Raw genomic sequence first — 12,513 nt, forward strand, 5'->3', positions numbered from 1 at the left:
AAAGATGTGAGTGTTAGGTTGAGTGGAGAGTCTAAGCTAGCTGTGTTTGAGTGAGTTCTTCATGTGTCGAACGAGTACCTGCAATGTGCTGTTGGAAAAGGCTCTGGCTTCTGATGAGCAGAAAATGTCAGTATGGATAGAATTTTCTTGATTAACACTAGAATCCCTGAAGCCTAAGAAAAAACTCATAATCCTGGCCCACCTTAAATTCCTTTGCACCTCTCCATCAGCGTCTTTTGTTTTGTAAATGTGTCGATCAGCACAAGCAGCAAGTAACCTGCTATCCCATCCATACAACAGTAATATCTATTACTGAGATATCCAGTTTACAGCAAATAAAAGCAAGGCAGCAGTGAACTAGTAATGTTTCCCCACTTAAAGAAAAGATTATACTATATTAAGGTAAGCATTGCCAGTGCCACTGAGAAAAAACTTCTGGTTTATCATAGTCTCTGACAGACATAGTGGTGTATATTTTGACTTGATTATATTAATGCAAAATAATGCAGATTTGTCATAAATAATAAATATAGGATGTTGAAAAAACACAAAATGTTATGGCACATTTTCTCCAACACTAGATCTCTAGCCTTCATCTTCATCTCAGTTACCTTAGCTTTCATTTCAATGTTACTTTGCACATGGAAAATTGAATTCTCTGTTGCTGTTATGTTGAAGTGAAGGTGTAATCCAACTTTTGAGGCTATGTCTCCCACATTTAAATCTGAGCAAGTTGAGAAACACAAATATGATGTAACACAGTACTGTAATGTGAAGTCAGTGAAACAATTATTGTGCTCAGATGTAAGGTTTTGAACTGGTTCAATGTGATGAGCACTGTTGAGATACAGTATGGTGAATCTTTCACCTAACACTCAAGCTGTTAATGCATATGCTTAAAGTTGCGCTGGTCTTAATGTTACAGTTTACTTGAGAGTCTTTGTAATTTTCATTTGATTATGTTGACACTGCTGATCGTGTAAATAATTTTTTTATTTTAGCTCTGTAGCTGAACATTCATTAGTTCAGATATGTCTGTGACCAATTTTAAATCCAGCAGCCATCGGTCAATCACTGATTGGACATATTCTAATGTTTATACAATTTAAGAACATATTCTATTTCAGGCAACGGCTCTGTGAACTTTGCCACTGTGTGTTAGCGTACAGAGACAAATTTGAGTTGTTTGTCTCCTTCAGGTACAAATTAAAAAATACGCACTGTAAGCTTCTTGTCAGATTTGAGTACAGATTTCATAATTAAAATTCGTCAGTACAGTGTTTGCTGATGAATTATACAATACTAATGGAAAAAAATTCTATTTGTTTACACAATGCAGTGAATCTATTAGTGTAACCAACCATTGCTGGTGGTAATTGAAACAAGTAAGAAAAAGGCATTGTTTTGTTACTTTCCTTCTTTTTTTTTAAATTTTTTTTTAACTTTCTGATATTTTTTTCAACTTTTATCTTTCTTGTGTTCATGTGTGCTGTCTATGAGGTCATTTGTTGTAAAACTTTGACTTAAATGTATGCAGTGTTATTTCCTTCAAATAAAAAAGTTATTTAAGTCTTGTACGCAAACTCCATAAAAGCTTCAAAATTATTATATTATTGCAGGTTGCTGTACAATTTTACTTGTTTAATCAAACTTTGATACTTAATACTTTGTTTGCCACATCTGTACATTTTGGAGCTTGCGCCAGCAACACTGAGCAGAAGGCAGGAGACAAACGTAGGTGGGACACCAGGTCGTTGTACTGATCATTTACACATCGGTGTACACATCTGGCCAATTTAGAGTCTCCGGTTAACTTAATGTGGGCAGCTGCCATATCAAAGGATAAATCAAACTAGTGAAAATCAAAACTGCACTAAAGAAAAAAGCATAAGGATGGGCAAAAAATTGTATAATCTAATTCTTCCAAAACAGGATGAGGCCCATGCACAGGTAGACCACTAAGATATGCTGCTAAGCCAATTTCTGGTCATGTATTGAGGGACACATATTTTGCTATGAATTTAAGAAATATCTCACTATCCTTCGTCCATCCATTATCCAACCCGCTATATCCTAACTACAGGGTCACAGAGGTCTGCTGGATCCAATCCCAGCCAACACTGGGCACAAGGCAGGAAACAAACCCTGGGCAGGGTGCCAGCCCACCGCACGGCACACACACAAACAACAAGCACACACTAGGGACAATTTAGAATCGCCAATGCACCTAACCTGCATGTCTTTAGACTATGGGAGGAAACCTGAGTACCCGGAGGAAATCCATGCAGACACAGGGAGAACATGCAAACTCTGGTCTCCTAACTGTGTGACAGCAGCGCTACCCACTTCGCCACCATGCTGCCCTCTCACTATCATGTTAAAATAAAATTTCACAGAGAATGCAGTTCACTTCAGAGGAGAAAGGCTTGTCACGTTGAATCAAGATTAAGGAGATACTTGCCATTTTATTGTTGTTGTTGTTATTTTATATTTTTGTCAAATGCCTTTAACAAAGGCGACTTAAAAAATTAGGGTATGTTTCAATTGGTGACATTTTTTGTTACAGTATATTGGCAGAGGCGTAGCTAGGGTTTTCAGCGCCCGGGGACAACTGAAGATTTTGCGCCCCCTCCTGTTTGCCAAAATGCAATGGGGAACATCAATTCGGTGCCCCCTGGATGCTGTGCCCGGGGACAGATGCGCCACTGTATATTGGAGCATTGTAGCATTGGAGCAAGTTAAGTAACTTGTTTAGAAAGTCTGCCAACAGTTTACAACATCATCAAGCATGGAGCTTTCCAAGATTCAGTGGGTGAATAAGTACTGCACCACCTTATGCAAAAATTTAACCTAATTATGAGAAATTAACTATAGCTATGTAATTAATAAAAACACTCTTAATTCAATTCAGATTCTTCTTTTTAAGGGGTTGGGGAGTTTTTTGGGGAAATGGTGTCTAAAGCTTGTCCTGGCAGCACTGGGAGTCAAACCTGAATGGGATGGGAGTTCATTGCAGGGCTTTTACTCTGTGTCTCTTTCTCACACACACCACACTCACTAATCTGGGGCACACTTACAGGCACTTTTTAAGTTAATACACTTGGCTTGGGGATGTTGGAGCAAAATTAGTGTAGAAAGGCAGAGGATGTGCATAATTCATAAAGGTAGTGAATATTACAGGTTTTAAATGCCTTACACTGGATCTTTAAGGCTAGATCACTACCCACTGTGTCAGCATACTGCCTATATAGTGCATCATTTGTTAGGTATTATGCTTTAAACAGATATATTCTCTTTGGTTAGTCGTTGTATGTTTACTTTGATATACATAATAAACCACTTGTGATTTTTATGTTTCTTTAGATATATGCATCAAATCCATAAACAAACATCAACCAAATAAAATGTATGTGTTCTGTCTATGCACATGTTTGCCTATAAAGTGTTTGTTTTACTGCAATGTAAATCCTCTGATGTAATACATCACGATTGTGGGAAAAGTCTGTGAATAGCAGCCTTGTTCACCAAAATCACTAGACTTTTTTATTTTTCCCCACAGGGTTGAGCTGCAATGGATCTCTTTACTCAGCTGATTCTTGGAATCGCTGTGGCAAGTTTCTTTTTCTTTCAAATCCTCTTTCATTATATCAGCCCATGGATGTCCATTTATGTCAGCTCTGGATTCAAAAAGCTCAGTGTCAAACAGAAGATTGAATGGAATTCCAGGTTTGTACATATGTTTACAATTATTATAAGATATTTATTAAGGTCTGTCTATGGAACTAGTGTGGTGCTGAGGTGTCACCCATTGCATGGCTGCAGTAGGGTCCTAATCTAGGATCCTGAGTTGGTTTGTCATGTGTTGGGTATAACCTCTTAACTTTTGTCAAAGCCTGACAAAAGTGGCAGAAGGAAAAGTTCAATACTATATTACCAAACAAGTGAAAGGAAATTCTGAACAGAAATTTGTATTATTTTAATGTTTACTTCAGAATAATTGACATCCGTGACGTTAACCCTGAGCGTGACTTGGGCTCGGAATTCCGTGTAACTATGGTTAAGTCCAAGTCAGACTCTGGGTTATGTATAATGATCCACTTTATAGTGTTTAGTTCCAGTTACTCTTGGAACAGTATTCTGCTGTCATCTAGTGGATAAAATAACATCATGCAGCAGAAAATCATGAATATTTATATACGTTTTGCAACTTTATGGTAACTCTACGTTAGAGCTGTGCATATACTGGTACTGAAAAAATACAGGAAAAACAAATTTTTAAAACAGTACTCAGATCTCCAACGCAGCATAGACTCCACTGACACATTTCGAGACATTAGAGCAGTGTTTCTTAAACTACGGATTGTAAATGTTTATGATGTAAAATTATAACATTTAATCCAAGTGAGAATTCTGTACCAAGTGATATGCCTGCCATATTTTTTATTGCAGCAGTATGTGACACAACACCATTGATGCATCATGGAGAGAGCTTTTGTATCTGTTCATGTTCATGTTCATGCTCATTGATGATACTATTCCCTGATAATAGAAAGGAAAACGTCTGACTTGGCAGTCACAGTCACATGCCCTTCCTTTGTCCATCTGACCCAGAAGTGCTTCGAGGGTGTGCTTAGGTCTTACTTTAAAAGAGGTTGCTCCTCCACAACCAGGAGAGCTGGATTCAAGAGAATAGCAGAACAATACTTGCCTGCAGAGGAGGATGAGGAATTGGGAGAAAGTTAGAGACCATTGTCTGTGTAGAATTAACAAATACATTATCGAACCTTTATAAGAAGGCATTTTGTTACTGTAAATAAAAGAACTTTTTTGAACCAGAGACTTATGTCATTTAGCTGTGGTCTGGGTTTTTGAGTGTGAGACACCCCCTTTCATCCACACTATGAAAAGCCTTAATACAATCAGTTTGTCAAATTTTTAAACCACAATGACACGTTAGGCTTGGCAGCACTAATCAGCCAAATATAACCGTGTGCATGAGTGTTTCATGCCAGGATAGACTTTGTTCCCCTGAACTCTGGAAATGGAGTGTGTTGGTTTTATTAAATCATTTGGTGAATAGACAGATACTTCTTTTAGCAATGTAGCGTAACACAACTAAAGTTAAAGCTGCTGTGTTGCTAGCTTGTTTTCATGTATTCCAGTACATACAAAACTGGTATTTCTGTTAACAAATTCCTTTAAAATGTTTTTTTTCTGTAAAGTAACTAATTTGGCAAATAGTAATTTTTCTAATTTACATGTAATCAATTCATTATCATGTTGCTTATCATATTGTGGGCCACAGTGGCAACATGCTGCTCTGAACATACCAAGCCACCCTATCCTTAATATCTTCTTCCAGTCAAGACATATAATCCCTCCAGTGTGCCCTTCGGTATATACATTTACTTAGGTACTGTGCCAATGCTTATATTTGAGTATTAATTTTCAGTTCTGTTGCCACTCCTTGTTTTTGGGATTTTTCAAGTTAATGTTAGCTTTTCTCTTGTATGATTCTTTAACTTTGTTGAAGGCTTTAAATATTTAAATTTTAACAGCATCGCTTCTTTTGATTCTACAAATAGAAATGTACCTAAATTAAAAAAAAGTAGAAACCACTATAAATGATTGTAGACCCATCCATTTTAACTTAATGCCTGTTGGACTAGAGTTGAATTGCCTCTGTGTGACTTAAGTTGTACTTTAGGAAGTTTAATTTATTTCAAGTTCATGGAAAGCCTGTCTTCATCAAACTTGTAGATTTTTGTCAAAAGTCAGCTTTTATCCTATAAACAGAGCAATTGTTGTAATGAAGATAATATTTCTCTTACTCTGAAATATAAATTTTGTAACCATTCTTCCTACTCTCACCATAGTACAGTGTACTGTTGATGTGACATCTAAAAAAAAACCATTAATTTACAAAGCTGCTGTTTTTATTTGAGTTTACAGCAGATGAGTAGTACTGCTTTCCTGTGTGCCTGGTTTAAGTTAGCAGATGGAGTGTATCATATATGTTTCTCTATGCTTGAACTGAGGTTAGTGACTTACTGTACAGTAGATGTTTCATGGGTCATTGAACTTGTTGATGTATTCTTCAGGATTCTTGGCAAACTGCATGATAGTTAATTGTTTCCTTGTGAACTTATTTCGGGGAGAGGTTTTGTTGTATAATATATAACCAACAAGGGTCTATATTGGCAAGTTTACTTTAGATATTTCCTTTGCTTTTTACAGTATCAGTCAATCTTTATATTTTATATTGTGTGCAGAATAGGCTACATCATACAAGGCAAACAAGAATATTTGCACTTTTCTTAGTAAGTAGAAGCATTAAATGCAAGACCTTTCAGTGTATTCTACAGAAGACTCCTTTCTGCATAAGTAAAGTTGAACTGATTGGACTAGTGGAGTAGAAGAAATGACACTGTCATCGAAACAGAATCAGGATCTTGTTGCACATGTAATAGACTTCCAGGTAAATTATATATAAGAAAATCTTTTCTTTAAGTGAAATTTGAAAAAGTCTGCTCATGGAACTACACTAAGATACTTAGGGAAAGAATCCCCAAGACTAGAAGCCATAAACCTAAATAGACATTTCTAAAGAGTTCAGTATAGCTTACATAGTAGTGCCTTAAGACATGCAAAGGTAAAGCATTAGTGGCCTAGCCAGGTCCCTGTTATTGGGCTTGGCAGTTAAAAATAAATAACAACAGGATTATACTTCATAGCTGATGTATTACAGCATTATATGGTGTGCCTACACTGACTGCCTCTTTGTTTCTCCCCCTCTTAGCTAAGTCCTACTTGCCGCCTTGTTATCAGACTGCCATTTTTTGGTTTAGAGAGAAGAGCATTATGGTCAGATCTGGGCAAACAGATGTAATTTAAAATCAAAGCTGCCTTATGAAAAATAGAGGAAACACATTAGGCTTTGGTTATGGGAGATTTTACCATAGTCAGTTGTAAGTTATGCTACAGATTTTCTTTTTATGAGTACATTAAAATCAATAACCTTTGTTTTGTATATCCATTTTACTTGCATGCATCTTTAAAATGTGGTTCACAGAGCATGAAGGATTACATTTCAGTTCCTAGTGTGGAAATTGTTAAATAGAATAAAACCATATTGTCAAATATGAATAAAAAATATTTAGAGATAAAGTGCCATTTGAAATTGTTTAAATTAAATGACATTTGCATATCCTGTTCTACTCAGTATTGCTATTGTAAAGTCACATGGTTAAAAAAAAGTTTAAAAATAAACTAAAAAATGATCTAAAAAGTAAAAAACTGAAAAATGCAGCTTGTGTAAATACAGTACTCAGGAGCCAAACATTTGCATTAGGTTGAGCTACTATTTACCACAACGTCACCTGTTAAGTCTTTTAAAAGTAGGTGTCAACCCACTTGCCACACTGTTCACAGTGAGTTGTATTTGGTTCTTTTCTCAAACAGTGTTACTTCCAGATCCTTCACGTTTCTGAAAGAGCTTGCAGTCTCTGTTTTCAAATCATATCAAAGATTTTCAAATGGTTTGATGCTTGGTATTTAAACTGAACTAAACTCTGTCACATTCCTCCTTCTGCTTTTGATCTTCATCAGCTTTGCTTTGGACCTGTGTCTGGATTCGATGTTCTGCTGAAGTTTCAGTCTTTTCCTGAGCTTTAGTTTGTTAGCAGACTGAAAGGAGCTCCTTTTGTAATATGTTCTACTTTTCTTCTTCCATTTTTACTTTACCAATGTCAAGTTACCACATCTCTAATGATGACGTGCAATCCTGCGGTCACCACCATGCTCTAATGTAGAGAACTTGAGAATGAGCAGTGTTAGCTTCGTTCTATACACAGTACCCTAAGTTTTGGTCAGAATGTTTAATCTTTATTTTAAGGAGTTTGAAATACAGTCATTTTAAATTTAAGTTGATTGTAGCCATTCATCAGCAGACTTGGGATTTCTGTGCCAGTGAGAAATTAAAGACCAAGTCCGTTCATTTTAAGTGCTTAGGATATGGATGTAATGCATTTTGAGGGATTAGGGCATTTGGTAGCCCGAAAATATTTTCCAGAATTTGTTTAAAACATTTAATTTTTTTTCCTCTGCGGTGGGTTGGCACCTTGCCCGGGATTGGTTCCTGTCTTGTGCCCTGTGTTGGCTGGGATTGGCTCCAGCAGACCCCCGTGACCCTGTGTTTGGATTCAGCGGGTTGGAAAATGGATGGATGGATGGATTTTTTTTCCTCACAAAGTCAAGCATGCAGAGATTACTGGTAGCTAAAAACTGCTGTCTGAATTTCAACCAGAAAGACGTAATATTTGTAAGAAAAATTTCATGTACTGTATATGTCTATTTGCATTTTTTTTTTTTTTTTTTGCAATAATCTGTTCATGCAGATTTATGATGTAGTTTGTAGGAGTTAGATTTCAGAGATATAATTTATGGATACATTGAGTAGGTAATTTAAGCATTATTTAAAAAAAAAAAAAAGTAAAAGAATTGAAAGTTGAGCATTTAGGGCATTATGACAAAGGGGCTTATGAGTAACATTAGAAAAAATCTGCAGGATACCAATTCTTAAAGCTGTCCATATAAAATGATGCATAAGCTGATCAAACAGTTAAAATTTTATGCACAGTATAAAGTATGATATCTAGAAAAAGAATAGGACCAGTTCATAATATTACAGCCGAGTTAATACCGAGTAAAGTTACGTAGTTCTTCAAGGAAGAGGAAAGATCAAAATATTTACTTTTACCTGAATACGACTCGATATGAGCATCATTCATGGCACTGTAGAAGTAGAAGGGGATGTTGAACCTCTCTCTATTCTGTCATTGTATAGAGTTATGGTTGCTATACAGTAGCTGTGGCAGCTTCTTCTACACAGGTGGTTTATGCCATTGATATTTGTTCAGGGTAAATAATATATAACAGTATGAAATATTGAATACTTGGGCAATTTCATTGCCAGAAGTAGATGCTATGTTGGTATTTTGGCTGGTTTGTGAATGTAAATGCTACTAATATCTAAAAGAGTATGGGAAGTGGGGATTTCCCTTCCTGTTTCCTTACAAAGGTGATGGTGATTGGTTTAGTATTAATTTATGTTCAAAGTTTGTAGTGGTTATATTCTTTCATGAACACTGGAAACCTTGTATGGAGTGTAAAGAAATAAAATCAATAATATAGCATTATTGCATTCTATTCTGATTAAGGGGTAAACAGCATTTGAAATTTGATTTTCCTGGTCGCCTTTCATATTCTGTTGATTACATTATTTATGTAATTTTATTTCATTTAGCTTTATGTTTCTCAGCTTTTGAAATATAAAAAAATCACCATACAGCTGAGTAGGAGTGAAAAGAGGTTTGTCCATGTCTACTCTGGTCTTCTTGGAAGTTCATTCTTATTCTGGGCTTACATGTCCTATGACTTTACATGTGATGTACAAGAGGGCTTTGGATTGTTTGTGTAACTGGCTCTGTGAAATCACAATGTAAATTAAAAGTCAATTTATTGGCATTTTCAGTTTTAAGAGTAAGCATTGTTTTCTTTATGAAGTGTATGGCTTCCAAAATCAGAGACACTAATAAACAGATGGACATTTATTGGTTGTTTATATATGGTATTTATACAGTATATGTATTTTGTGAACCCATCTATACAATTCAAGGTCAAAGAAAGTTAGAGGCTGGGTAGGTCACCAGTTTATCACCAAGCACAGTCATTCAAACCAAACCAAAAATACATCTATTAAGCAGCCTAACCTTTGTATTTTTATGATTTGAAAGAAAATTGGAGTACCTTGTGAACATTTATGTAGAGTTTACAAAATCATTTGTGTGTGTGTGTGTGTTGTATACAAAGGTGTGTGTGTATACACAGCCTGCTTTATATTAAGTATTTATTCCTATTAACAATAACAAAAAATATTGTATATACAATATATTCATCCTCTCACTTTTGTATATCCAGTTCTGGGTCATAAGGAATTAGTTCAGGTGGTACAAGGAAATAACACAAAGAGGGGATATCAATCCATTGCATTTCAGGTTGTTGTCACACTCACAGGACCATTCTAGAATTGCCAGTTATGGAAACCTGCACCTTTTGGTCGGTAGCAGGTGAGCTGGAGCACCTGAAGAAAAAAAATGGGGGGAGCATGGCAATTCCACACAAAAGTGTTTGATCAGGAATTTGAAACCAGGATTCTGGAGATTTGAAGCATCACATATACATATGCAGATGAATATATAATTTTTTCTGACCTAAGAAATCTAGCAAGAACAAAATGCAGTAGTAACATCATTTCTATTTAATGGAATCTTTTGTGTCTTTTAGGACTGTTTCAACTCTGCATGCCTTGATTGTTGGGATATTTTGTTTATACATATTGATGTTTGATGATGCAGTCAATGAAGACCCTGTCTGGTAACTAAAATTGCATTTGCTTTTAACATCACTATTTAGTGCATGCTAATTTAATTATATAACAGATAGAAAACTTATATTTTTAAAACATCCAGAACTGTAACGATTTAGAAGGAAAACATTTATGAAAAATAAATTTATGCAGAATCAATTTGCAGTATTATTACAGTATGTAAAATAATGATAATATAGGACCATATCAGCCAGTTGTGTAATTATGTACCAATTTGCTTTATTTGAAGTATTTATTCCTAATAACCATGTGAGGGCTTATTTTTATTTTGTTAGGGAAAAATGTTACTTAACATACCAAAGTGGCAGGAGTCTATTTTTTTTAGCATAGTTTACTTCTGAAATATTTTCTAAGGCACTTCTTTTCACAGTTAACGAAATGTTATTATAGCTTTTATTTCAGAATATGTCAATTATAGAATAACATAATTGCCATGAATGTTTTGTTTTTAAAAGATTGCATATGTGAGTAACCAATATGTTATATGACCTCTCATGCTGAACATCACACTAAAATAATTTCATAATAGTACAGTTTGAAGAGTTCATATTGTTATATTTTGCATTCAGGTGGTTTATAAACCGGCTCAGGGTTTGGTTATCATCCTGGGAATGTTGTAGACCCGCAGTGTTCTTACTTTTATCAATCATACAGATAATGTGTTTTCTGAAAAGATCCCAGGTTTTCTACTGTGGTACAGCCATGTATAAGCTCAATCAAGTATGTGCCTGACTGTCTAGAAGAATTTACAGTTTTTAGATGTGTGTGGCACTTTACAACAAAGAAGTGAATGGAAAAATGATTAAGATGTATCAGGGAACATCAGCAGAGAAATCAAAATCACCACAAGTTTAATTATAACTGTGACACCAAGTAGTACAAATTTTGTCTTGTCCCTACTCAAAAGCAGAAATTACTGTCACTTTGCAGAGACTGAGTATGGTGCTATGAAAATAACCAATACACTTAATATACAGTACCTATAGCAATACTAATATATATTGGGAGAAAGTCACTCCAGGTTTCTGCTTCATGTAACGTCTCCAGAACTTACAGAAATTCATTTTCATGTATTATATTCAGAGAACAGGCAGGTTATATGATTTGTTCTGTATTATGGAGCAAAGCGATAGGGAATATGACCCAGCAGCCATATATATTTTTTGTCCATTGGATCCCCACCCCCCCCCCCGACCGCATAATCTGTGTAAAGACCATAAGTATTTACTAATTCAATTTGTATGTTAATAATTTAGAAACAATTTTTTAGCTCATATTAAGGTTCAGAAAGCTCTAGACTTCTGTAGCTTTTTGATAGTGGAATATTTTTTGTTTAATTATTTATGCACTTACTATGTTCACATAGTAATGATTCTTGTTTATAGGGGAGATCCCACGTTGGTAAAGCTAAATGTTGCTATAACCACTGGCTACCTCATTTCGGGTGAGTGTATATTTGGATAAATCTTGCTTTAAAATTACAACTAATAGCTTTGTGGAAAAATGTAAATAGAAGAAAACTGTGTGGTTAAAGGAATACTCCACCCAAAATGATTTTATCTTCATCATTTACTTCCCCTGTGTTTTTGTAGTGATGGCAGGGAAAAACAATAATGTCATTTTTTTATAGAGAACAAAGATTGCAAAGTTTATGACGCTGTGGGCCTTGATGAGGAGCCCACAGGGTGCAGATACAAACAGCAGCAAACAATATTAAAACAAACAAAAAGCACATGCAAATAGGATTGACCTTTTGAACTGAAGACAGGACCCTTCACCTAGGGTATAAGGGTAAGAGGCAGATCTTCAATTCAAAATGCTCAAACTTTTTTGAAAGTGCTACTGATTTGTTATATATATATATATAATATGTAAAGTGGGTATAGAAAAGAATCACCCCCTTCGAAATATTCCCATTTTCTTTGCTTTACAGCCTTAAATGAAAACACACAAACCAATATTTTTTCCAGCTTTACTTTCTCAATACAATCTATAACATCCAAGTGAAAGATATCACAGCTACAGTTCAGAAGAATTAAAAAAAATAAAAAACAAAAAATACTGAG

General features: G+C 35.3%; 1 protein-coding gene across 1 annotated transcript in view; it reads left to right on the forward strand.

Annotated features, from left to right (window-relative positions):
* Window positions 1-12,513, forward strand: part of tlcd4a (TLC domain containing 4a) — a 74,417-nt gene that overhangs the window by 39,927 nt on the left and 21,977 nt on the right. The window contains exons 4-6 of the mRNA XM_028811122.2: window positions 3,560-3,726; window positions 10,345-10,434; window positions 11,833-11,891. Coding sequence (XP_028666955.2) covers window positions 3,572-3,726; window positions 10,345-10,434; window positions 11,833-11,891 — 304 coding nt within the window. The 5' untranslated portion in view covers window positions 3,560-3,571. The remainder of the gene's footprint in view (window positions 1-3,559; window positions 3,727-10,344; window positions 10,435-11,832; window positions 11,892-12,513) is intronic.

Source organism: Erpetoichthys calabaricus, chromosome 10 (genome assembly GCF_900747795.2).
Source record: "Erpetoichthys calabaricus chromosome 10, fErpCal1.3, whole genome shotgun sequence".
NCBI lineage: Eukaryota > Metazoa > Chordata > Cladistia > Polypteriformes > Polypteridae > Erpetoichthys > Erpetoichthys calabaricus.